This window comes from Schistocerca serialis, chromosome 5 (assembly GCF_023864345.2).
Source record: "Schistocerca serialis cubense isolate TAMUIC-IGC-003099 chromosome 5, iqSchSeri2.2, whole genome shotgun sequence".
Lineage (NCBI taxonomy): Eukaryota > Metazoa > Arthropoda > Insecta > Orthoptera > Acrididae > Schistocerca > Schistocerca serialis.
In genome coordinates, this window is record NC_064642.1 from 403055549 (window position 1) to 403081844 (window position 26296).

The following is a 26296-nucleotide window of genomic DNA, read 5'->3' on the forward strand; positions in this document are numbered from 1 at the left end:
CCAACCAGCATACCCTCCTGTGGGCCCAGGGGTTAGAATAGGCCCGAGGTATTCCTGCCTGTCGTAAGAGGCAACTAAAAGGAGTCCCACGACTTTCGGCCTTTGTGATGATCCCCTGTAGCATATGACCACCATTTTTCAAAATTTTTCCAATGAGCGAGCCAATTGGGGAAGGGCGCCTTACATATGGTGCATTGTGTCCATCGTGCATTGAAATGTTTAGCCCACTTTCTCGTCGTGGCATTGCAGTTCGCTCATTCTCTATTTCTTGAGCGAGGACACACTCCTGGGTGCATTTTTCCCCACCCACTATGCAGTGTCGCTTTCTGCGTGAGCGAGGACCATGGAATTCATTGCACCTCATATCCAGCATGGTAGCCAGTCTGTTGTGATGGGTTCGCCATGTACCCTGTTGGCTGTAGCCCCCAGAGAACACAGGGATCACTCTGCTGATCCCTGCACTGTTAACGCTCCACGTATGCCCCATCACCCTGGGGCATCGGGACTCCAGGCAATGGCCATCCTGCCAGGTGGCCCTTTCTGAGGCTGGGTGGCGCCTGTGGGAAGGGCCCCTGGTCGGAGTGGGTGGCATCAGCGCAGATGACACGCCATCAAGCGCAGTCCGTCATCTCCTGCTGGTGGTCATCCATCAGCCGTCTCTAAGAGGGCAAAGTCTAACTTCAGTGCCAACAAATGACCACAAATCGTTCCCCTCCCTGGCCACACCATGTGAGAAACACCAGGCCAAGGATGGCAGTGTAGCTTATTCGCCCTAGTACTTCATATGTATGAGAGTTGATGGAGAATCTTTAATGTCCATGAAGCCTCAGTTTTTTGTGGAGCATTTGGAGGCCAACTTTGGGTAGGTGGAGGGCTTGTCCTAAATGCGCGCTGGGTCAGTCTTGATAAAAACAGCATCCACTGCCCAGTCACGGGCATTACTCGCTTGTGACAAGTTGGGGGATGGTTCTGTTACCATCACACCCCCATAAGAGCTAAAATATGGTTCAGGGTGTTATATTCAACTGGAACCTTCTTTTGCAGTCTGACGACGAGCTGCGCGCCAATTTAGGTCGGCGTGGTGTTCATTTCATCTGGCCTGTCCATCGGGGTCCGAGGGATGAGGTTGCAACTGGTGCCTTCATCTTGGCCTTCGAGGGTAAACACGTTGCCCGAGAAGGTCAAGGTGATGGTCTACCGCTGTGACGTCAAGCAATATATCCCTCCACCGATGCGGTGCTTTAAGTGCTGGAAGTTCAGCCATACGTCTTCCCGCTGTACTTCCAGTGTTACATGTCGAGAGCGTGGACGTCCATCACATCCCAATACTCCATGTGCCCTGTCTCCCATCTATGTCAACTATGGAGAGCGTCGTTCACCTTGCTCGCCAGATTGGTTGGTTTAAAAGAGGAGGGGAAGAGACCAAACTGCTAGGTCATCGGTCCCTTGTTCCGAAAAAAACAATGCCACAAGGGTGAGAATGAAACAAGTAAGACTGACAACACAAAATGGAGAGAAAGGAAAATTCACAAGAACGACAGAAGGGCAACAAACACTTAAATGAAGAAAAGGGGAGAAGAAAACCACAGAAACGCAAGAAACAGGTAGAAGAGATCGAAACGACAAAACACATTACTATGGCTGGCTGATCATGAGAATAAAAAGAAGCCAGCCACTCTGCAACACCAGCCACTCTGCAACACATTAAAATGTGCACCCTAAAAGCACTAGGATGGAGAACACAGGGACAAAGGCCATGCGCTAAAATTTAGATCAAATGATAAAACCCACCCTCACGAATAACAAGTAAAACCAAATCAGCCGATGAGGCGTTGTCAGATAAAACTAGCGGCAACGAGTCTGATAACCAATGATTTCGTCACAGGGCAGTTCAAGTGGGACAGCGCACCAGAATATGGGCCACTGTCAACCGCGCACCGCATCGACACTGAGGCGGGTCTTCACAGCGCAGGAGGTAACCGTGGGTCGCCCAAGCGTGACCAATGCGGAGCCGGCAGAGAACCAGAGTCCCTGTGAGAGGCCCTCATGGAGGAATGCCACACATTCTTAGTCTCCTTAATGGCATGCCATTCCGTCTCTCTCAAAGCCGAAAAACCCGGCGACGTAAAAACGAACGCAGGTCAGTTATTGGAATGCCGATCTCCATAAGCGGTTTCCGTGTAGCCTGTTTGGCCAGCCTGCCAGAAAGTTCGTTGCTTGGGATTCCGACGTGTCCTGGGATCCAGACAAACGCCACTGAACGACCGGACCGTTCCAGAGCATAGATGGACTCTTGGATAGTCGCTACTAAAAGATGACGAGGGTAGCACTGGTCGATCCCTCGTGGGCTGCTCTGGGAGTCAGTACACAGAAGAAACGACTCCCCAGGGCATGAACGGATGTGCTAAAGAGCACGAGATGTAGCCACCAGCTCTGCAGTGAAAACACTGCAGCCTTCAAGCAAGGAATGCTGTTCATTATGTCCTCCATGGACATACGCGAAGCCGACGTGACCATCAGCCATCGAGCCGTGTGTGTAAACGACTTCATGGCAGGAGAACTACATGTCAAGAATCGAGATGAAGTGACAGCAGAGAGCCGCGGGGTGAACAGTCCTTTGGGCCATGTGAAAGGTCCAGGCGAAGTCACGGCCTAGGTGTACACCATGGAGGTGTACGCGATTGGACCTAGAGTATAGGTGGTAAAGGCAAGCACTCCAGTTCATATAGAAGAGATCGGACGCGAGCTGAAATTGTAAGCCCTGACCTGGGTGGGAAAAGGAGACGTTAATTCGGATGCACGAGAGAACTACGAACGTGTCCAACGTAACTGGGTGAGCAGTTGTGCACGCCTGACCTGCAATGGAGGGACTCCAGCCTCTGAAAGGGTTCGTCCTAAAAGCTCCTGTCGCTAGTCGAACGGCACAGTGGTGAACTGGGTCCAGTAAACGCAACACTGAGGGCGCCGCCGAACTAAAACCACTCCCGTAGTCAAGGCGGGATTGAACAAGGTCTTTGTATAGCTGCAGCAGCGTAGAGCGATCTGCACGTCCTTCACATGCCAGTACTCCATGTGCCCCGCCTCCCATCTATGTCAACTGCGGAGAGCATCATTCTCCTTGCTCTCCAGACTGCAGGATTTTCCATAAATAGAGGAAAATCACGCAAAACAAGATGCTGGACCGACTGACCTACACTGAGGCTAATAGGAAATTTGAGCGCCTACATCCTGTGGCTATGACCTTTTTACGCCGCTGCTACGAGAACAGTTGTCGCCCCCATCAATTACTCGCATACCTGTCGCGTCTCAGAACCAGAAGACTACACCTGCCCCCTTGATGGTGGGAGGCACTTCCCTCTGTTCTCCCGCACCACCTACTTCAGGATCCACCCCCCCCCCCCCCCCCCATACTCTTCCAACCATCGGGGATATCAATCTTCTAGCAAACCCGCAAGAACCTGTCCCAGAAAGGTCTGATAATTAGCTGCGGTCTGTCGGGACGGCGAAAGTTGTGGCCAAATTTAGTCGCCAACCAAACACGCACACGCATGAACTGTGAGCGACATTTGCCGTTTAGTGCCGCACACCGTGAGGGTTTCTGGTGCCCACAAATGCTGATTTTAATGCTTTAATACGCCATTCCTAGTAAAATTGGCCTTATCAATGAACAACACATAAGCTGGGAAATGCACATCTCGGCCACTTCGTTGCAGAAACTACTGAGCGAAACTATCACGTGAAGGATGGTCATCGGGGTGCAATAACTGCATCCTTTGGAGATGAAAGTCGTGTAAGAACTCGTGTTCGAAACATGCTTGAGAATGTTAGAAGCAAGTCCGAGATAATGGCACTACTACGGTGCTTGCTAAGTCACCAGGGAATCCAACAGACTTCCTTTACTAACGACCGAACGCGCCGATCATGGCCTGCCCTCACTAGCCCTGCCACTTCTGAATGACCTGTAGTCGCACAAATTTCGATGCAGACGTGCAAACTAACTGTGGTGAGGTTGATGTCTGTCTGGGGAGCGTTCTCGATAAATGCGTTTAGCGGCTCTTCCATTGCACTCAGCTATTCCATACAGTAAGTGCATGCCTGCAGACTCACCATTCTTACACCGTCCTATGCTCCACGTGTGCTGGTTAGCGCTCGAATGAGGAAATCTTCACGCTCATTTAAAGTACTCTCTTTTAAAGCACCGCCTAGCGGCGTTCGTCGTAATTTTCGGCCATGTGTTGCGACGAAATTGTGTCTTTATTACGGCATGTAATAAGTTTGCCACAACACTTTCGCGATGCCGTTATAAATGTAATGTCCATGCAGCTCTACCAGTAAAGCCGCTATTTATGTTATCTCCTTACCGTTCCTTTCAAGACCCCACAAAGCTTGTCTCACCCTGCTAAGTGTTAACGTCTCCAGAAGAAACGACGCAGCTATTTAAAGATACTAAGTTTCGTTTAGTTTCTCGTAGCGTGCGGTTGTTTTTGCTGGCAGCAACCGGTTAGAAATACGCACAGCGAGCATGATGTACTTAAAAATTTGCGTAGTTTCTCTTGATCTAATTCCCAGAGTGGCTTCTCTGTTAAGTTTCTTAACTCGTGGTTCTAAGTGTTTGCTGTTGACTCACTCATTGTCTTAACCCTTTCCATCCAGAAAATATTTTTCAGTGTGCAAGAACTGCAGGTAACATTATGACAGTGTCCTGATGTCCTTGATTACAGAAAAAATGCTGAAGATTTGTTTCATGTATAATTATGCAATAAAAGCACTAGCATGACCGTGCAGGTCAGGTTTTAATTAAAAAAAAAATGGCTCTGAGCCCTATGGGACTTAACTTCTAAGGTCATTAGTCCCCTAGAACTTAGAACTACTTAAACCTAACTAACCTAAGGACATCACACACATCCATGCCCGAGGCAGGATTCGAACCTGCGACCGTAGCGGTCACGCGGTTCCAGACTGTAGCGCCTTTAACCGCTTGGCCACTACGGCCGGCAGGTTTTAATTCAGTAGAAAGTTCATATGATCTCATGCTGTTGCCTTAGGGAAAATTTTGAAGTTTGCTGTATAAACTGCATCATAGCTATGTTTTATCTTCATATTTAATTACAAAACTCATCAAAAATATCACACTCATAGCAAAAAGGTATCACAAATTATGAAATTTATCAAAAATATTACAATCATTGCAAAAATGATTCAATAATTAAAAATTACATCACAAAATCAAACATTATTTTTTGTTAAATGAGTTGAAATAGTTTTTTCCTTGGATAGACATAAGTACTGATCTCATTTGACACATTTAGTTTTTGTCCTGCTGTTGCAGTACTCAAACTGGCAAGTCCTTGGGGAATAAATGTCATCCACTGTTGGCCAGTGCTCATAGCCATCATACCTCTTGTTCAGCCCTGGTTTTGAATGGGGTTTGTAAATTTTTGCTTTTTTAGGTGGAACTACTTCACTCTCTAATTGTACTTCACATTCTTCTGCCCTTTTCCTATCTGTACATGACAATAGAGCCTCGGCCAAAGACATCCTGAATTTCAGCAAATCCATTATTCTTGTTTGGAAGTTGCTGTTCCCTGCAGTGCTGTCTATACGTAAAACAACTTACAATGAGGTCTAGAAAGTGAAGTAAGCACTTAAGGGTCCAGTTTTTTGTTGTGAACCATGTCCGATAGCATTCAATTTATTCGTCATTAATATCTACTCCACCCATATTAACATTGTACTTCTTAATGACAGAAGGACAGTCTATTTCTAAATATTTAATTCTTTCTTACTCCACCTTTGGACTTTGCACTTTGGCTCTATGCCAGCAGAAGTGGATACCACAACAGCAGCCCTAGACCTCGGTCGGTTTGTAAAGCAGAAAGGGAAGAAAGTAGCGAAAGAAGAGACAAATTCTACTGCAGTCTCTGTAGCATTATCGTATGGTGCTTTGTGTGTAAAATCCTGACTTTCAGATATCCTACATAGCATCACAAAATTTTGTCGTACAAGGTTGCTGTTTGCGGATCTAATAATCACTCTGTAGGCGTCTTATTTTAGTGATAATGTTTTTATTAATCCGAGAATAGAAGTGATCAGAGATTCCCTAAAGGGAGCATGCGATAGAAGGTAGCGTGTCAAGACGTCTCATTGTTCGTAACAAGGACCACAATTACGCTATCGATTGACGACTCCATCCGTGGAAAAACGAGCTTGGCGTTTACGGATATAGCTCGTTGCCATAATTGATGAGCTGCGGCAGTAACTACTACCCCTTACGCCGCCCCCGCATCCTCTGCTTGCGTTCAGAGGTTTCACGCAAGTGCTGTTATTAGAGGGGAAACAGCTTGCCCTGTCATGAGTTGTTACTTCTGGATCGACATAAATGCACACCGGAACAAACTTGGTAGGTCAATAACTGTGCTGTCTCTGCCAGTGACTTGTGTTTTAATCAGTTTTAGAGTAAGTAAAATGTCGTTTTTTATCTTTATCGTCCTTCGCTTTTGAAAATACTTTTCATATTTTCACATCACTTTCAATATCTCGATAAGAAGAAATCTCAACATCCATACATTTTTCTGCGCAGTCAAACAAATTATTTTCGAAAGATGAAAGAATTGGAACTATGCACTCCAGTCTTACAAGCATATCCTAAAAAGTAGCCAGAGTGTTAGCCTCAGTATAACGACCATGCAGCCACGTAGTCTCTGTAGAGGAGTTTACGGAGATGCAAATCGTGGATTCCATGGAATCGGAAGCAGAGCCCCCTACAGCGAGTACTGTCCGGTGCTAGCTCTTCTGTGAAGGCTTTGTACCGCTGATCCATGGAAAAACCGGGTATATTCTGAATGTCAGTTTATTCAGAAAAGCGAATATTGTAAAGAGCTCGATACCACAAAGTTCTCTACTTCGCTCATCGCTTTCCTCGATACGTCATTAGTAATCGTGCCGCTAATTCAAATTAATAATTCCAAAATTTGAGCCGGCCGGAGTGGCCGAGCGGTTATAGGCGCTACAATCTGGAACCGCACGACCGCTACGGTCGCAGGTTCGAATCCTGCCTGGGGCATGGATGTGTGTGATGTCCTTAGGTTAGTTAGGTTTAAGTAGTTGCAAGTTCTAGGGGACTGATGACCTCAGATGTTAAGTCCCATAGTGCTCAGAGCCATTTGAACCATTTTTGAACCAAAATTTGATTATTTACAGGTGACAACTGTCAGTGCGAAATGTAGTTGAAGTATTAATTCAGCAAATGGTACAGCCAGTGACACAAAGGCCTGGATTGCAGACAACAGATTGTTGCTTAACTTATCAAGATAAAACTCATGTAGTTACTCAGAGAACTCCCCTAAAGAAACATTTAATTATTACAAGTTGATCAGTTAGCGAATTAGCACATTTGAATTATGCCTGAAGACAGTTTTTCATTTATTTTCATATATAGTGTATGTTAAAAACTATGTAGCTACTTTCGTATTCAGTAGGGGATCGCAGACATTGAAGTAAATCGGGCAAGAACTTTTGGAGATTTTTAGTGACAACATTTCCCCTTTATTTGTTGCGTGCATACATAAATGTTTCATGTCAGATACGAAATCTTTTGTAGACAGTGACCTTTCTCTTGACTTCAATGTAACGTGGGCAAAATCTCATGACGATCGGAAAAACAGTAGATTTACATAAATTAGATAGGACGAGTCACGTAAACAGTAACATCCCTTTTATTTCGTGAACAGTTACACTTATCGGAACGCGGTTTTCAGCAAATGTTAGAGCGTCGATGTTTTTTAGCTCTGGTATCCACTGACATGTTGACGTACGTTTTTTAATATTTTTTACCTGTAGTCGGTAGGTCATGTAAATACAATTACGGTGGTACAGCTTTTCTTAATGTTGACGTCAAAACCTGTCGTAAAAAGAAAAAAAATCGAGAAATGGCCTAGAATGTGAGAGCACGGCGGCCGGAAACGGCATTAGCGGTGTTAAACACGGCCAGACAGGCGTCTCGGACCGGGCTGCGTAGTTGTATACAGCAGGGTAGGCCTGTCTACGAGAATAGAGCTTCATTTCCCCTTGAACCAACTTACGACCTAGATGCAGGTTCTATCGCGAATTTCATTAGGAAAACTGTTTCACATTTGTGTATCGTCCCGGATTTACATGAGCTGAAACTGAGAAATAAATTGTTCATTCTTCGAAAAAAAGAGGTCTTACCGCTGCAGAAAGCAGCTGCTGTATTAGATATCTAAATGTTACAAGGAAGTACGTTGCTGTGTGCTGTTGGACAACTTCTACCTACACTGCTCTAAATTGTTATACGGGATACAGTCTTTGAACTAAACATTTCACTAAAATACTAGGATGACCACCTGTACACCGCAAAATAAAAATTGTTCTTAACAAAATGTCATTTCATGTTGAACGTAAGCGCGTAATGACAGCATAATCAGTTACGTACAATATACGCTGTCGTCTTATTTGACACTGCAAATGCAAAACACTGTTTTTTCTTGTCCTCAAACATATTTTGGCACTTCTGTGCCACCAGTGGGTTTTGTTTGTTGAACTGTAAATTGAACATATTATATGTTTTAACTGATCTAATAAAATGACGCCTGAAGACAGCATTTGTTAGTTTGTTATCTTGATTTTACGTTACACGGTTCCACAGACTGAACAGAACACACACACAAGCAAACAGAACTACACACAGGAGCTAAACGCAATAAAACAAGAAGCAGAGAAAAATGATTATAAGACCCATATGAAATTTGTAAAATTCCGCGCTAAACTCACTCAGGGACAAACGAACACCGACGGGGTTAGGACATACAACATCGTGTAGACTGCATTTTGCGAAGTGAAAAACAGTTTGCAAAACCGAAATTACGCGAAATATATTTAATGTCTGTGTGTAGTGCCCTCGAACGCGCAAGAAGAAAGATCGGTCACGACAAACCGTGAGTAATAACAAATATATACACATTTTGCCTCACCAAAAGTCACGTTTTAAAAAATAAAGGGATGTGTTAACTAGCTGACAAAATTCACATTTACATCGTTTGGTTTGCAGATAAGCTATCACTGCAGGACACTATACAGATGGTCCTGCAAAACCATATAATGTAAAATCAGGGTAATAACAAAAACGAACAAAAACTGTCTTCAGGTCTTATTTGTTAGATCAGTTAAAATATTTAACGTTTAACAGTTGCTCAATAAACAAAACCCTCAGATGATGGTACAGAGGTGCCGAAACAAGTTTGGGCAACAAGAAAAAACTGTTTTGCATAAAAGGCAGAATCTATATTCAGTAATGTTAACTGCAAACACGAAAAAATACAAAAGCTGCAAACTTAAAGGATGATTTGGTAACCACCCCCCAAATCACATTACATAAATTTTTTCTTCCTAAACAATAACTTTATCCTTCAGTTAAGCTTGTGTTAAAACTGTTGACCATGAACAGAAAGGCGCATTTGCAATCGCCGTTCGAAAGGATGATGAACGGATGTAATTACAGTGGATGATATGGTAGGCCATACACTGGCGATTCGATGACACAGACTGCATCTTGAGTGCTCCCCAAAGAAATAACTCCGGACAGTCAAATAGGGGGTCCCCAGGCCATTTGACAACAGACTTCAGCAGCGTGAATGGGCATGAACGTGCTCTAAAGTAAATATGTAGATCATTTGTTATACTGACAAACGCTGTACGAACTATCGTGAGAAATTTTTAAGACAGTGTGAATGCAGACGATGGGGAATTTTGTATCATAATACGTTAAATAAGTTGCAGTAGACGTCCACACTTGTCTTTCTTGAGGTAGCCAAAGATATGAAAATCCCACGGTGAAAGATCAGCCTTCGTCTGAGTGGAAGTGTGGCGCGGGAAGTTATCGTCAAACAGGATGCTACCTCTGCTCGTTGATTTCCTCGAGCGTGGAACCATGATCAGTGCGAAACGCTATGAAGACACTTCGCAGAAACTGCGACGCGCCATAAAGTCAAAACGCCAGGAATGCTCCCGGATGGAATCTTCGTGTTGCACTGTAACGCCGGCCCCTACACTGCCAATCGGACGCAGGCTGTGCTTGAGCGATTTGGTTAGGAAACACTGCAACTTCCACGTCTTTGACGACCTCAAGAAACTGATGCCTGGGCGTCGGTTTTAGTCGGACGAGGAAATGCGGTTGTCGATCCTTCAGCTCCCGACCGCGTTCTAAGGAACAGAAATTGATCATATCGTCTCTCAGTGGGATAAATGTCGTAAAGCATGTGATAACTTTTGAATAGAACCATTCCATGATCCCGTTGTGGCGGGTGTTGCTTTTCATTTCATTACCCTTATAGCTGGACCTTTCTACGTTATAATTAGAGGAATGATGATACTATATACCTCGTCGACTTGCTCTAAAAGAACTCTAAGCTCAGAGAGCTGACATTTTCCAGGATTTTCCCCTATCGTAGGATTTAAAATAACTACGGTTGGAGTCGCACGAAAATAGTCAAGATATGCTGCAGCAGCAAATGTTACTTGGTATGTGAGGGCTGTACGCAAGGCATTGGGTCACCCTCATAGCCCGCCACAGGAACGAAAAGACATTCAAAGTTTGCATATATTAAAAATGGTGCTCGTCCCCTGTGAGTTTAATTATCAAAGCTTAAGAACTCTTGCGCTCAGGAGGCATGTCTGCACGTACTGTATCCTCGGTACAGCAATCCATCCTCTTCTCTGTCCACTGATCATTTATACGAGGAGGGGGGGGGGGGATCAAATATAAACCGGATTTTTGTTTCTGATCTGCTATGCTTAGGCGGGACCGTTAGTAGTGAGGGGAGCGTGCCGTTAGATATTTCTCGCCGTTTCGTCAGTAACGCTCACGATGTCTGAGCAACAGGCACACTCCTCCATTGCGCAACGCATAATTATTAAATTTCTTGCTAGTGAAGGAGTTACTGCGGCGGAAATTTGCCGAATATTGACTGCACAGTTCGGTGGCAAAACATCGTGTGTTCGCCTGGCACAAAAAGTTCAAGGAAGGACAAGAACGTGAGGAAAATCAGCAACACGATCGCCGTCTTTGAACCAGCATTACAGACAAAAACATTCGTGCGGTTAAAGAAAGAAAATTGATGACGATCGACGGGCGAGAGTATCGGAAATTGCACAAAAAGTCGGAATCAGCTATGGGAGCTGTCAAGCAATCATTACAAACTACCTACAGTTCCGTAAAATGTGTTCCAGGTGGGTCCCTAAACTTTTGAAAATATGTTAAGACGATTGGAAGTCTCAGTCTTACAGCAAGGTTTGCGGAAGAAAGTGATGCATTTTTGAGTCGGACAGCCACCTGCGACGAAAGATGGGTTCACCACACACTCCAGAATCCAAACAAGCCAGTAAGAAGTGGCGGAGGAAAGGGGAGGCAGCACCAGTGAAAGCAAAGACTCGATTGTCAGCTGGCAAGGTTCTTTCTACCGTTTTTTTTCGATCAGCGAGGCATTTTGCTGATTGATTTTTTGCATGAGCGACACAAAATCAATGCTGCTTACTACTGCGAACTGTTGAACAAGGCGAGAGTTGCATATCGCCGCAAAAGACGAGACCAATCGATTCGACAGGTCATCCTCCTCCATGATAATGCGCGACAACATACTGCAGCTCTGTCTCCAAGCTACAGGAAATGCACTGGACTACACTTGATCATCCTCCTTGAAGCCCGGACATACCGCCCTGCAATTTCCATTTATTCGGACCGCTTAGAGAAACTCTAGGAGGGCGACGATTTGAAGATGAGTGTGCGGAAGACTTCGTGTGCAACTGGCTGGTGACACGACCCAAGCCTTTTTATGATGAGGGCATGAAAAAGCTGCCCAAACACTGGGACAAATGCCTTTCCAAAGCAGGAGACTATGTGAAAAACAGATAATTGCCTTGAGTTTTCAATAAATGAATTTAAAAAGTAAAATAAAGTTTCTATTTGATCTACCCTCGTATAAAAAGCATTGTCACCTTGAATTAATACATTGTGCATCCTTCTTCGCGATCAGTTGGAAGGAAATGTGGCGACACGTGTTTTTCATGTAACAACAATGGTTACTAACGCCATCAGATGGTTCAAATGGCTCTACGCACTACAGGACTGAAAATATGAGGTCATAAGTCCCCTAGACTTAGAACTACGTAAACCTAACCAACCTAAGGACATCACACACATCCATGTCAGAGGCAGGATTCTAATCTGCGACCGTAGCACGCCATCAGAGATAAGCAACAAATTACCACGTTTTGTAAGTGGACTTGCCATTGGGGAGTAGTGGAAGAATCTCACGTGGGATGCTCGACCTTCTTATCTGCAGATCGTGCTTGCCAGGCTTCTCTACCTCTCGAATTTTGCAGCATTTTGCAGTCTGACGTGGTACAGAACTCGATCGGTTTGTAATACCCATAAATATCATGGGCAGGTATGTAGTATTTCCCTGTACATTCTCCATGTTTCTCAAAATTCCTATCGGAAGTCAGAATAAACTGAGCAAAGCAAATGCTATTGAAAATTTACGCACGCGCGCGCACGCAGACTGTCACCTTGAATTTTTACTCTACCATTTTAACTTGGAAAATGTGGACTAGATCCTCCGTCTTGGAAAACAGAGGTGGGGGATGGCAGGCGGTAGGGGTAGGGTGACGGTGGCCCTCATAACACTGACATGACCATTGTCTAGTGTTGAAACACCCTTTGTCGACTAATTACTTAGTCTACCAGAGGATGGTCACTAGGATATGGACTGTTACTACACGAACTTTCTTCAGGTTTTTTCCCAAGTTACTCGTAATTCTGATACTGTCATTCCTGGGATTTATGGTTTATAATTCAGAATAATTGAAGGAAAAAATTGGGACTCTCGCACAGGGATGAAAACAAAACATTAAATTAAATTGCACTTACATAACAATTTTTAACCACTGTACAAAGAAAAGTGCGTTGTCTTGTAGTAATCTGTACAATACATTTCAGTAGATTTTCAGTATAGCTGATAGCAGTGCCTCAAGATAATCAAATCACTATTTCGAGGATCCCATTTCGCATACCCCAGTGTCTAAAGCTTTTCACTCTGTTGTTACTTAAAGGTATCGACACACAGCACTACCCCTTGCTGTAGCGAGGCCCATTTCAATATTTATTTGGACTGCTGTACCTAGCTGCTGATTGCTAGAAATGGTAGCATCACCCAGTTTAACGCACGATATAGTGGTGTTAAAACTGAAAGCAGATGTCAACTTAAAATAGGTTGTGGTTAGCGAGACGGGAAGCTGTTCTGTTCCCTCTCACACCAAACTAGTTTCGGGCTGCGTGGAGGAGGCGGAAGTCAGAACATTCCTTAGCAGAGAAGCATTTTTAGCGTCAAGCTGGTTGTTCTTAAGAGGTTGCACTTGCTGTTTGTGTTGGTTGGTTATAAACAGAATAAATTTGATAAATTGGGGATTTTTCAGCGTCTGCGTCAAGACCTCTATTTCTTGCGGTCCATTAGTCTTTATTGATCAGATAAAACACACACAGGTCGCACAGAATTTGATTTGCTATAAGCGATTTCGCTCGTCAGACGCGACCGTCATTAAAATCTGTGGAGATTTGAGTATTTAGCAAGAAGATCAGATAAAGATTACGAAAATTCAGCTTAGAACTTATTAAGCTATAATCATTGACCTGCTGGCGACTTGTTATTGGGTTGACCGGGTTAAAAGTGCCGTTTGTTACTACAGTCATACATGTAGTGGTGTGCGTCAGATCTGTAATGTTTACTGTAATCTCATCGGTTGGGTACATGATCAAATTAATTTTGACGTAGTTATGTGAAATGTACAAATCAGGTATTAGCATACTCAGCTCATCAAACAAGCGGAAAATTCAAATTTAACTATTTATTCATTGCGGTGTTTTTCTTTTTCGTAAAAATCTCCATTTCATGTATCACATTCAACAACCAGCCTTTAGCTGCTGTGTCGATTACGCTGACGCTGCCCTCAGTTTGTTCTGTGGTGTGCTTGGTTTTTAAAGGTTTATCTGATGCCGTACGATTAGAACTTAGGTTACAGTGTTGTTATAGCGAACTGGCGACCTACCTCGGCTTCCCAGACGACGATTTGCTTGTGATATGTAGTGATACACACAAACCTTCGTTCGCATTCGGGAGGACGACTGTCCAATCCCGCATCCGGCCATCCTGATTTAGGTTTTCCGTGATTTCCCTAAATCGCTCCAGGCAAATGCTGAGATGGTTCCTTTGAAAGGGCACGGCCGACTTCCTTCCCCATCCTTCCCTAATCCGATGAGACCGATGACCTCACCGTTTGGTCTCTTCCCCCAAACAATCCAGTCCAATCCAAACCTTCGTCGGGAATCAGTCTACCTATTAGTCTAAACCGTATCAGTACGCGGCGGGGATTTTAATTTATAATATGTATATATCTAATTGCATTCCTGTCTGGCCCATAAATACGTGCTTTCACAATCTCTGTAATGGATTTTGTAGACTCCTGACTCAGCGTATTTATTTCTGGGTAAATTCTGTGTTTTAAGACATGACGAAACAAATTTAGTTCGAAATAATACAGTAAATTTCTGCGGAGGAAATAGTCTCGCCATGAGGTCATGTACAGGACCTAAACGCCACGTAAGGCTAGTTTCCGTTTCGGCTGTTTGTCTGTTGTGCTCTTTTAACACTTCACTTGTGGTAGAGTGCAATATAATATGGTTGGATCACTTTTATGATAACTGGTTCATAACGAACACCCAGAAGTAGTTTTAGAAAAGTCCAAAACGAAGCTGAATCATTGGAAGCAAAAGAGGCGGCTTGGAAAATACTCGTTCTGTTGATTGCTCCTCGCCTTGGGCGCTTACCTGGCACGATTAATTAAGGAGATAATGTACATCCAAAGATGCGGCGACACATTTTGTCAGGGCTTCGTTGAGTTAGCGTGAAAATATTAGGAGACGTTTATCGAACGCATGTGGCAGGTGCAACAACAGCTGTTATTCATGCAGAGGTATATTGTTAAAATTACGAGAGCGCACTTTCGTAGAAGAGGCGGGCAGCATACTGCCTTCCATATACGTCTCGCGAAATTAACACTATGGAAAAATTAGAACTCGTACTGAAGTTTAACGATGGTTGTTCGTCGGACGCAGTATTCGTAACTGGAACAGATGAGCTGGTAGCTGCAACAAGCCTCACACCGTAAGATGGATGTAAATGTGAATGTGGGTTCTCAGGTAAAACCAATTTGAATGTATTTTACGAATTTGAACGCCTGGCGATGTTGAGATAACGAAGAACGCACATAGTACACAATAAACCATGGCAGCAAGTTTACGATCTTTCGACCTCTCTGTAGTGCAGTTGACGTATAAGTAAATTTCGTGGACGACTCGTCGCCTTATAATTCCTTCGTAAAGATTCTGGTCGTACAAAATCGCGTTCAGTCTTCAAAGTACACCGACCAGCTTTCGGCCAGCCCATGGTTGTCACGTGCTGCTGCCCTGCTTATGGCGTCCTTGCTGTACATGTTTCAGGTCGCGCGTCTGGAATGTGGTTCTCCAGTCGGGAAATAGGCAATCGCTGCTTGTTCACAGAAGTGTGGGATGCCAAATAAACCACCAACGTCGAAGTAATCAAACGACGTTTTCAAGTCGACTCGTGTGGGCGTGTGTTCACGGACGACTGAAAAGATTCTTCTAGCCTTTCCACTGGTGAGGCGTATGCCCTCAAGTTCACGCTGCGCAAAATGGTAAGACTGCTCTAGCGCACAAAAGCTCAACTAAATGCTATCGCAAATTGATTTCTGTGGTACCTACAGTCATTTCTCATTATAAACAGTCAGTATAATTCTGTTAAATATTGCGCGAGTTGTGTTAGAAATTGTATTCTGGTATCAGCTAGCATTGCATCATTGTCGCAGTATTGTCACAAATTCTTTCTGTAATTAGAAAAAGCTTTTGACCAAGGTCGGACTTACTTTACTTTGTCGTGTCCGCAAACTACAATCTGTTTGCCTAGTATTGGGCAATGTCCAATGCTTCTTCTTTAGCCAGCCATAGATCGTAGAGGGTGAGTCTGTGGGGGTAGGCAGGGCATTGTAGATGTTCCATGTCCTGTCGAGTGCCGCAGTCGCATTTGTCGCCATTTTCGTCCAACACACCCCATTTGATCAGATTAGATTTCACAGGAGCCACCCCAGTTCTGATGCGGTTAAGCATTCTCCAGGTTTTCCAATCACCAGAAACGCCGCTTGGTGGGTCCTCTCTTAGTGGATAGTAGATGGGGGGCTCATCTAAGGCGCAACTTAGGAAACGGCGTCTGGATTTGAGTCTGCTGGGGCCACACTCTAGGGCAAATATTGAGTGACGGGCATCAAAGGTTTGTTTTAGCTTCTCTGTATGTTCATGGGCTTTCCTACGTGAGTCAAGGTTTGTGAAACCTGCGGCCCTGTGAAGATTTTCTATGGGGGTTGGTTTCATGCAGCCTGTCACTATGCTGCATGTTTCATTCAAGCTAATATCTACCTTTTTGCATGGGCGGATCTGCACCATACCGGGCAGGCATATTCGGCAGTTGAGAAGCACAAAGCTTGGGCTGAAGTTCTGACCACGGTAGGTTTAACACCCCATTTGCTATTGGGCAGCTTTCTTATCAGGGAATTTCGTGTTTCTACTTTTTTGCGTGTTTTTTCACAATGATATTTGTATGTCAATGTTCTGTCCAGCACGACGCCAAGGTAGGTGGGAGTATCGGTGTGTTCTAGTAATGTCCCATCCCAGGTAACATTGAGCCTGTACTTTGCCTGCCTCGAGTTCAGATGGAATGCACTCACCTGAGTTTTGGAGGGATTGGGTTTTAGAGAATTCTTTTTGTAGTAGATTGACATTGTAGAAAGGGCGGTTTCTAGTTTCTCCTCGATGGCTTCAAACCTGCTGCCTTGAACTGTTATTGCCAGGTCGTCTGCATATACAAAAGTTTTCGTTTATAGGACCGAAAAGCACCATACTAGATTTAAGGCCATAAAACCGTAGCTAGTCAGCGATGGGCGCGCGAAAAGAGTAGACTATGCATGTAAACAGACTTCCGCCAGCCAATATTTATGAGGGGCATTCAAATGATAACGAGACAAATGGAAAATGAGTAAACTGTTTACTATTTCACAAGTAATCTTCATAACTGATAATACATTTAACCCACTGTAAAACAAGACGTTCAGTACCTTCACGGGAAAAAGTTTGCATTCCCTATGGAACAAGGATTGTATCCAGACGTGCACCTCTTCGTCCGAAGCAAATCAACGACCGCAAATTTTTCTAGAGGGCTACAAAAATATGGAAATCGCATGAGGAGGATGTGTAAGGGATTGCCAGCAGAACATCTGCTACGTACTCGAAACTACCTCAGCAACATGTGGGTGGGTACATGAAGGCGTTGACTGTCCTGTCTCACAGTGGGATAAATGTATGAATAGTTATAGCGATTACTTTAGAAATTATAAACAGTTTACTTACTTTCCCATCTGTCTCGTTTTCATTTCACTTACTCACATTTTATTTTCAAAAGCCCAGTTACTGAGTAAATTAGATAATTACTTGCTATCCACTTTGGTTTGCTTACACGCGATAGTTCAATAATGCTAACTGTGTGAAGCTAGAGTACATAAACGATGCTCGTCGCGGTTTCAAGGCACTGATTACAATAAGGAGCACTACAGAAATAGCAGTGCAGTAAGATAGTAGACACAATATACTAAAAAATGCAATATCTTTAATAATATGCATAGCCCACCCATCTTAAAGTTCGCTACCTCATGGAACACATGAATGAACTTCTGTTTTGTGAAGTACATCAGCACCACTAAACTAAGAAACTGAAATTACTGCCCCCAACAATGCAAAAAACTTGAAATCTCTGAAAGAATGATTGGTTCGTTCTCTAGAAAAATTCTTCGTGTCGCGACCTAAAAAATTGCGACCAACTCTACAAGGATGTAAGCTTAGACACACTCGTCATTGACTGGCTGTCTTTTTGTGGTCGTGGCCCCAAAACGGTGCATTTCTGACTTAGTTATCTGGAAAACATTCCTGAATTGAATATCCTCTTTGATCGGACACACTTAATGCGCTGCTGTTGTAAAAAGAAATTTATAGTATTTTTTTGTTTTCCGTCGTTCCTCAGTTGCTTCAAAATTCGTGGAGGTATGTTCCGTCTGTGCAACTAATTGAAGGCAGTTTATTGCCATACGCGTATCTTTTATTTGTGAAGCTTGGGTAGTGGCCTGTAATACAGGTTTCGTTTTGTAAATATAACAAATGTATTATGTGGTAGTCATAATGTGTTCTATGTTACATTTTGCCATGTTTTTCTGTTGTTTTAGGTTAGAATCAACTTTTGTAGCACAAATTTCCGGAAGTGAAATTCTTTCATTGGTGCTTACGGTTTACAAATGGTTCAAATGGCTCCAAGCGCTATGGGACATCTGAGGTCATCAGTCACCTATACTTAGGTGGCTGGCATGTTGAATAATAATGGACATAGTGTGAAAATTCATCAGATGAATTCGCAATTACGAATAATTACTATCACCAGCTGTAGAATGGAATGACGATGGAAAATTTGTGCTGGACCGGGACTCGAACCCGGGTTTCCCGCTTATCGCGAGCGGTCGCTTATCGTATGGCTATTCATGTACATCTCACAGCCCGGTCCGGCACAAATTTTCATTGTCATTCCATAATACAGCTGACGGTGGTCATTACTCGCAATTGCTAATTCATCTGATGCTTCGTACCAGCTGTAGTCAAATGGCTCTGAGCACTATGTGACTTAACTTCTGAGGTCATGAGTCCCCTAGAACTTAGAACTACTTAAACCTGAATAACCTAAGGACATCACACACATCCATGCCCGAGGCAGGATTCGAACCTGCGACCGTAGAGGTCGCGCGGTTCCAGACTGTAGCGCCTAGAACCGCTCGGCCCAGCTGTAGTCACCGTAGTGCATTGTTATCAGAATAACACAGGCACTGCAATATCGTAGTGTGAAAATTACTTCTGTATATTCTTTGACGTTCATCTGTCTTTAGACGTCACGCAAAAAAAAAGGTTGGGTGACAGTTGCTTCGCATCTGCCAGTGTAACATGTGCACTCGACGCAGCGGCTGGCATGAAGGACGTATATAAGTTATTGTTTCATTCAATGCCGATAAAGTGAAGGACAAAGAGATATCGTGACGGTTGATAGTGGAATCTATCTCTATCAGATAATTAAAAATTTAGTAAAAATCAACCAACAACGTGATTAGATATTCCACTCAGAAATTGTGCTGAGAAGCAGATTCTTCTGCGATAACAAGGAACTAGCACTGCTTCTGGGGCACGTGGTGAATGGTTTAGTCGCAGTTTAGTTTCCTTTCTAAATTGCAAGGAATGCAGAGGCCTCCTGCAAATAATACTTGATCCGTAGTGCAGATGCATCGTTAATTTTTTGATGCTACAGAGTGAGGATACAAATATTCTGGTACTTCGACTGTTAACGTTGATACAGGTGTCAGGTACTTGGATACACATGAACTCGGCCACCTGTCAGACTTAAAATGTTTTACGGGTAATCAAGTGGTGTTAAAGACTGAAGTAAGAGAACTGTTTCATCTCATTCTAATCCCCGAACATCAGGTCTTTTCGCAGAAACTTTAAAATATTTGACATTATTAGATAATTAATGTTAGTACTTAATCTAATGTTTCATAAGTAGTGCTGTTATATTGCACTTATGTAAAATGTGTATCCTTGTTTTCTTCCTAAATCCCAGAGATTCTCTTTGTGGGGCTAATGTTGTATAATCTTGTATGCGGTGGCAAAGAGTTTGCAGCTCTCATGCTTCTAATGTCTTCCAAGTCGAGGAATTTGGGAAACAGTAGAACGACAGCATTTCGACTCTAATTACAGATCACAGTTTCAGCTCTTGAGTCGGCTCCACACTTACCATAACCACCTCTGTAGCCGATACCCCCTAACGCACGACTGTACAATGGTGCTCGTGTCTGAGGCAAGGTGGTACAAATCCTGATGGTGACCAGCAGTAGGGCAGAGGGATGGTGGCGTCAAGTTCCTGATCACCTAACCTTCCGCCAATATCCTGGATTAAATACCAGATCTCTTTTCAGTGTCCTGTGAAGTGAGAACATGCGACACTATTGGTAGTGATCCGCCTGTCGGACGGGGATGTTGAGCCTGCTGGCTCCCTTACTGCACTTCCGAAAGAGCAGCTTGCGTGCCAACGCCAGGTTTCATTCTTTCCATTTTCCTATCGCACTACACAAACAAGATCGCACGTCACACACCAGTAGTCAACCGATATACGTAGAACACAACACTTAAAACACTCGAAGGAAAGGAGCAATTGTGAGCGAAGGAGAAAAGGACCTTTCCAATTAGGTGGCTGAACCTACCCCTCGGTGACTCCCAGACATTCGTGACATCATCAATCAATCAATCAGTCAATCAATCCACCTTTATTACGAAGTCATACTTTAGACAAGGGAATTACTAATAGATAGAACAGTGTTTTTCGAACACTCAGAGTAACACAAAATTCATTTCTGTAGTAATAAATTGTTCTTTAATATGTTTACAAACAGAATAATCATCCTCAGAATAACACGCTCTATTTTCCAAATGAAAATCACAGCCTTACTCGAAGGATACTCATAGTTGCCAGTCGTATGGCACTGGTAAATTTTGTGGGATCTAATTATTGGAGATAAGTTCCCGATGCATATCGGGGTTAACACTGAATGCAAATAATTGCTTGGAGGTGACTGCAGACGGTTTGTTCTTCTGGCAGAAGCTGACCGTTGAGCACGTGAGTTGAAGACAAATAATGAAATTGTTGTGTCTCGGTGTCTTGTCTTGGAATTCGCAGACGATTCTATGTTACTTGAAAATATCTGACGTAGTGGACACAGAGTTCCGGCTGTACAGCGAGGTTAGTGACACTCGTGGGTAAGGAAATTTCATGTTTGACGACTGCATTTTACAGTTTAGTCAGCCGAGAAGTGGGCAAGTTAGATCTGCCAGCTCTGAAGGATGATTTTCGCAATATGGACCCTTGGCAGACATCTGGCCAATGCCGCGTAGCACCGCCTCTATCGTTGGTAATGGCCTCAACTGGGCGACGAAGAGATTGCTAAACTTCATTAAAGGATGCTGTATCCATTTGAAGCGACTCGTTGGTCATTAGATCCCGTAGAGCCACCAAATTGCGGGGATCATTGCTGCATTTCACGTGCTGTTCCATATACTTAGACATTTTCTGTGGGATTAAATCGGGTGACTTCGGAACTTCTTGTTTCCATGTTGGAAGCTGGGATACACAGGAACATATCCGTCATAAAGATGTAAAAGAAAGTGCAACACTTGGTCGCAAAGAATGTTGAAATAAACATCCTGGTTCTAATTTGTGGTAACCTGAGTGGACCCAGTACAGTTTGAAAAACACATGGAAAACATCAAAGAACCACCTCAAATCTGATCTGAACTGAACCGTCAACGAATGCGAGTTGGACTGTAGGTGCCATCGACACCTTCCAAAACTTAGAAATAGGCAAAATCGCGATTCGCCGGACCTCACTACACGCCAACAGTTGGTCGACTGAAGACGCGTAATTTTAGTGAATTTTTCGGGCTCTGTGAACAGTTAACTTTTCCGCGATACCCGATTTCAAATGTCCATTGCATGCAGTTCGATTAGCCATGTCCTCTCGGGAACTGGCCGAAATGGACGTAAATTCGCTGAGAGCAGCAATTCTTGTCGGGTTTGAAATTGTCATCGTCCGTTCACTGTCGGTTAGGATACTTGTGTGACCACATGTTAGTCGGGTGCTAGTGGTACACGTAGAAACGTTAGACAGTCAGAGTTGATACACCAACATATTGGGAAGTCAATTCACCATGTCGTCCAATACACGCCCAAACACGGCAGCTCCCTTCTCCAGCTTGTCACCCATCCAGCAGTAGGCACGTAATGCATACGTATCACGGCTCATTATTAGTTGAGTCAGTATGATCTCATAGTTCACGTTACCTGAAATAAGTACAGACGATTTCATCTGTGACGTTCGAAAAACATCCATCGATAAGGAGCGTGGATTGTGAAGACAGTTCAAATAAAATGAAGAAAACTAAAGCTTAGCAGACTGTCATCTCTTAGATTTTAGTAGAGTTGGAGAAAAAAGTGTTTCAGAGAATACACTAGATATTTCATAAGAACGAATAAGAAACTGAACATGTACATTTTTTAACTATTAGATATACAAAATTTAGTTCATTTAAATGAGATTTTAGTCAAGGTACCCCATTTGTTTTTTAAATCCAGTGGTAGTTGCCCGTATGTGTTCGTAAGTGTCTACAAATTTGTCACGAACACTGTTAACATTTCTTCTCGCTTGTGTTGCATCTGTTGTACATGCCCTGAAAGCCAAAGTAGTCATTACCTTCAAATTGTATTACTTACCTCGATCATGGGTAACACCATGAATACACGTGTTTCTATAAAGCGTTCTGCAGTTTGTGGAGTCACAATCGAAGGCCAGTGAAATGTTCTTTCCTCGTTAGCAAGAAAACCGAAAGTACATTCGATGTATAAACTAGGTGTACAGAGGCTGTAGTGGAAACACTTTCTTTTTAACTGATAAGAAATTCCTTTTTTGGGGAGGCAGTAAGAACGTTCGGCACTAACGTTCACACAGGGAAGATAATGAGAGCCTTCATGGAACTGCGTGATTTGAGGACATAATTGTTATCAGTTGTCTTAATATAAACACAGTAAGTGTTTAATCTGACGTTCTTCCGTGTGCACCACCGCCAACGAATATGAATCTGTACGGGAGTCGTACCTTGCTAGCAACATACGGCAATTTTTTTGTACCTGTTATAAAGAAATCCACTATAAAGTGGCTTAATGATACGTATTTATCATCTATAATCGCCGTACATTTGGGAGAAATGAGCTGTCCTTCCTTGCGGAAATGAATTCATCCTTTTAAATTTGCCCTTTCTCGATATGAGAAGTAGCGCGACAGTCTCCTCATTAGACTCCATGACAGATCCGAAACACGGCGGACCAGCAGTAGCATCACAGAGGCACGCGGCGGCACAGTGTAAAGGGTCGGAGCGCTGCGAGTGTCTTTCGGTGGCGTCTCGTGAAGCCATCCGTGTCTACGGCCGCGATTGAGCGCGGAAGAGGCCAGCCGCCACCGACAAAGCGACAATACGGCTGCTCGGCGGTTCGCTTTAAAAAAAAAAAAGAAATAATGCCGCTGGCTACGTGACTTCGTGGAGAAACAAATTTAAACCATCCGTGCGATGAAGAGCTCCCCCCAACTCAACGCCAGGAAAACAGGTCACCACCAGCTCCACAACGTGCTGCCGAAACTGTTGCCGCCGGCTGCTGTAAGCATCCTGAAGACAATCGTGAAACAGTATCGTGTGGACCAGCCGCTACCGTCACGCGTACAATCTTTCAGAACTGGTGACCGCATTCCAGAAGCTGACCTGTCAGTGAGGCCTAAACAATCCGCCGGGAGACCGCGGCCATATGGACTGATCATACGATACACGTTCAGTTGAACGTACGTCTGTGATCATGAACCCCCCTCTCCTCATTCAGCGATAAAGATGGGTTAGTAATTCTTGCTTCAATTATGTCAATAGAGAATAAGTGCTGTAGAATGACAGCTGAAGAGATAACATATATGGTGATGAGAAATGCAGTATATTATCATTAACGACTAACAGCAACACTGACTTTCCTAGCTACGACGAGGCATTTAGACGACCTTAAGTATACTACTACTACTACACTACAGGCCATTAAAATTGCTACACCAGGAAGCAATGCAGATGGTAAACGGGTATTCATTGGACAAATATATTATACTAGAACTGACATGTGATGACATTTTCACGCAATTTGGGTGCATGGATCCTGAGAAATCAGTACCCAGAACAACCACCTCTGGCCGTAATAACGGCCTTGATACGCCTGGGTATTAAGTCAAACAGAGCTTGGATGGCGTGTACAGGTACAGCTGCCCATGCAGCTTCAACATGATACCACAGTTCATTAAGAGTAATGACTGGCGTATTGTGAGGAGCAAGTTGCTCGGCCACCATTGACCAGACGTTTTCAATTGGTGAGAGATCTGGAGAATGTGCTGGCCAGGGCAGCAGTCGAACGTTTTCTGTATCTAGAAAGCCTAGTATGGGACCTGCAACATGTGGTCGTGCATTATCCTGCTGAAATGTAAGGTTTCACAGGGATCGAATGAAGGGTAGAGCAGCGGGCCGTAACACATCTTAAATGTAACGTCCACTGTTGAAAGTGCCGTCAATGTGAGCAAGAGGTGACCGAGACGTGTAACTATTGGCACCCCTTACCATCACGCCGGGTGATACGCCAGTATGGCGATGACGAGTACACGCTCCCAATGTGCGTTCACCGCGATGTCACCAAACACGGATGCGACCATCATGATGCTGTAAACATAACCTGGATTCATCCGGAAAAATGACGTTTTGTCATTCGTGCACCCAGGTTCGTCATTGAGTACACCGTCGCAGGCGCTCCTGTCTGTGATGCAGCGTCAAGGGTAACCGCAGCCATGGTCTCTGAGCTGATAGTCCATGCTGCTGCAAACGTCGTCGAACTGTTCGTGCAGATGGTTGTTGTCTTGCAAACGTCGTCAAACTGTTGACTCAGGGATCGAGACGTGGCTGCACGATCCGTTACAGCCATGCGCATAAGATGCCTGTCATGTCGACTGCTAGTGATACGAGGCCGTTGGGATCCAGCACGGCGTTCCGTATTACCCGCCTGAACCCACCGAGTCCATATTCTGCTAACAGTCATTGGATCTCGACCAACGCGAGCAGCAATGTCGCGATACGATAAACCGCAGTTGCGATAGGCTACAATCCGACCTTTATCAAAGTCGGAAACGTGATGGTACGCATTTCTCTTCCTTACACGAGGCATCACAACAACGTTTCACCAGGCCACACCGGTCAACTGCTGTTTGTGTATGAGAAATCGGCTGGAAACTTTCCTCATGTCAGCACGTTGGTGTCGCCACCGGCGCCAACCTTGTGTGAATGCTCTGAAAAGCAAATTATTTGCATATCACAGCATCTTCTTCCTGTCGGTTAAATTTCGCGTCTGTAGCACGTCATCTTCGTGGTGTAACAATTTTAATGGCCAGTAGTGTATAATACTACCTCAGGCACTTCGCGAAAATTTTACCTGAAACATGTGAAACATTGTGAAAGCGAGTGGAAGACTTCGGAGTTTTGGAATGGTTTTAGGAAAGTGCAGTGCAGTACAGTGCAGTGCATCTGCAAAGGAAATACCATACATATCGATAGCTAGTGTTAACGATTAAGAGGGTTCCTCCAGCGTTTGGAATTTTTATCAGTGAGGTATGACGATAAACATGAAACGAATTCAGAAACTTGCTGCCGTGACCGTAAAAGGGCGGTACAGCGTTTGTGGAAATGTAACAAAATGCCTAGCGAACTTAAATGGGTACTCCATGAAAGACGGTGTAGCCCTTGCGAAAGCTTGTCGGCTAAATTTAGGGAACCTGTATCAGAGGAACACAGTGCGACCATTCTGCTGCGTAGGTGGTGTGGCTTTAAAATAACGGGACTATTGTTGCAAAAAAAGTTTATTTCAAAACCTAAATTTGTCACCCTCGATATAATACTCTGCTTCATCCCTCCAACGCTCTGAGACTTTTTCATTGATTGAAACACTTTTTGAACCCACCTGTGAGCTCCTTGATGAATTGTTCCACTTTTTCTTTCAGTGCTTGAACGGACTGAAGTCTTGTTTCTTTTAATACAGATTCGACGTTGGGGCTGAACAGTTGAAGTTAAGATTGTCATTTATCTAAGAGATTGGATGCAAAAACTTTCAAAGCAATTGAGGAGGAGAAACCATATGGAGAATATGTAACTGTAACGTGGGCAATAGTGAACAGGTAGGAGGCTAGGATGACTGCAAAGTGCATACGAGGGAAAGAAATTGGAAGGTGGCGGAGGATTAGATGGTAAGAATAGACTCTCAGAATGTGTCATAGATGAAATCCAAAATTATTAAGGATTGACCATCGGGCAAAATGTTAGCAGCTTAAAAGATACGAGAAAAGTTGTATGGGCAATTCTATTTCGCCTTCCTTCAAAAGACTGTAAATCCAAGCCCTC

General features: G+C 43.9%; 1 protein-coding gene across 2 annotated transcripts in view; it reads left to right on the plus strand.

Moving 5' to 3' along the window:
- LOC126480806 (endoplasmic reticulum metallopeptidase 1-like) overlaps positions 1-26296 on the plus strand; it is a 300067-nt gene that overhangs the window by 49263 nt on the left and 224508 nt on the right. The window contains exon 2 of one of the 2 annotated variants that reach the window (XM_050104129.1): positions 15569-15783. The exons of the other annotated variant lie outside the window; for it this stretch is intronic. Within the exon in view, the coding sequence (XP_049960086.1) occupies positions 15781-15783 (3 nt within the window). The 5' untranslated portion in view covers positions 15569-15780. The remainder of the gene's footprint in view (positions 1-15568; positions 15784-26296) is intronic. 2 annotated transcript variants of the gene reach the window in all.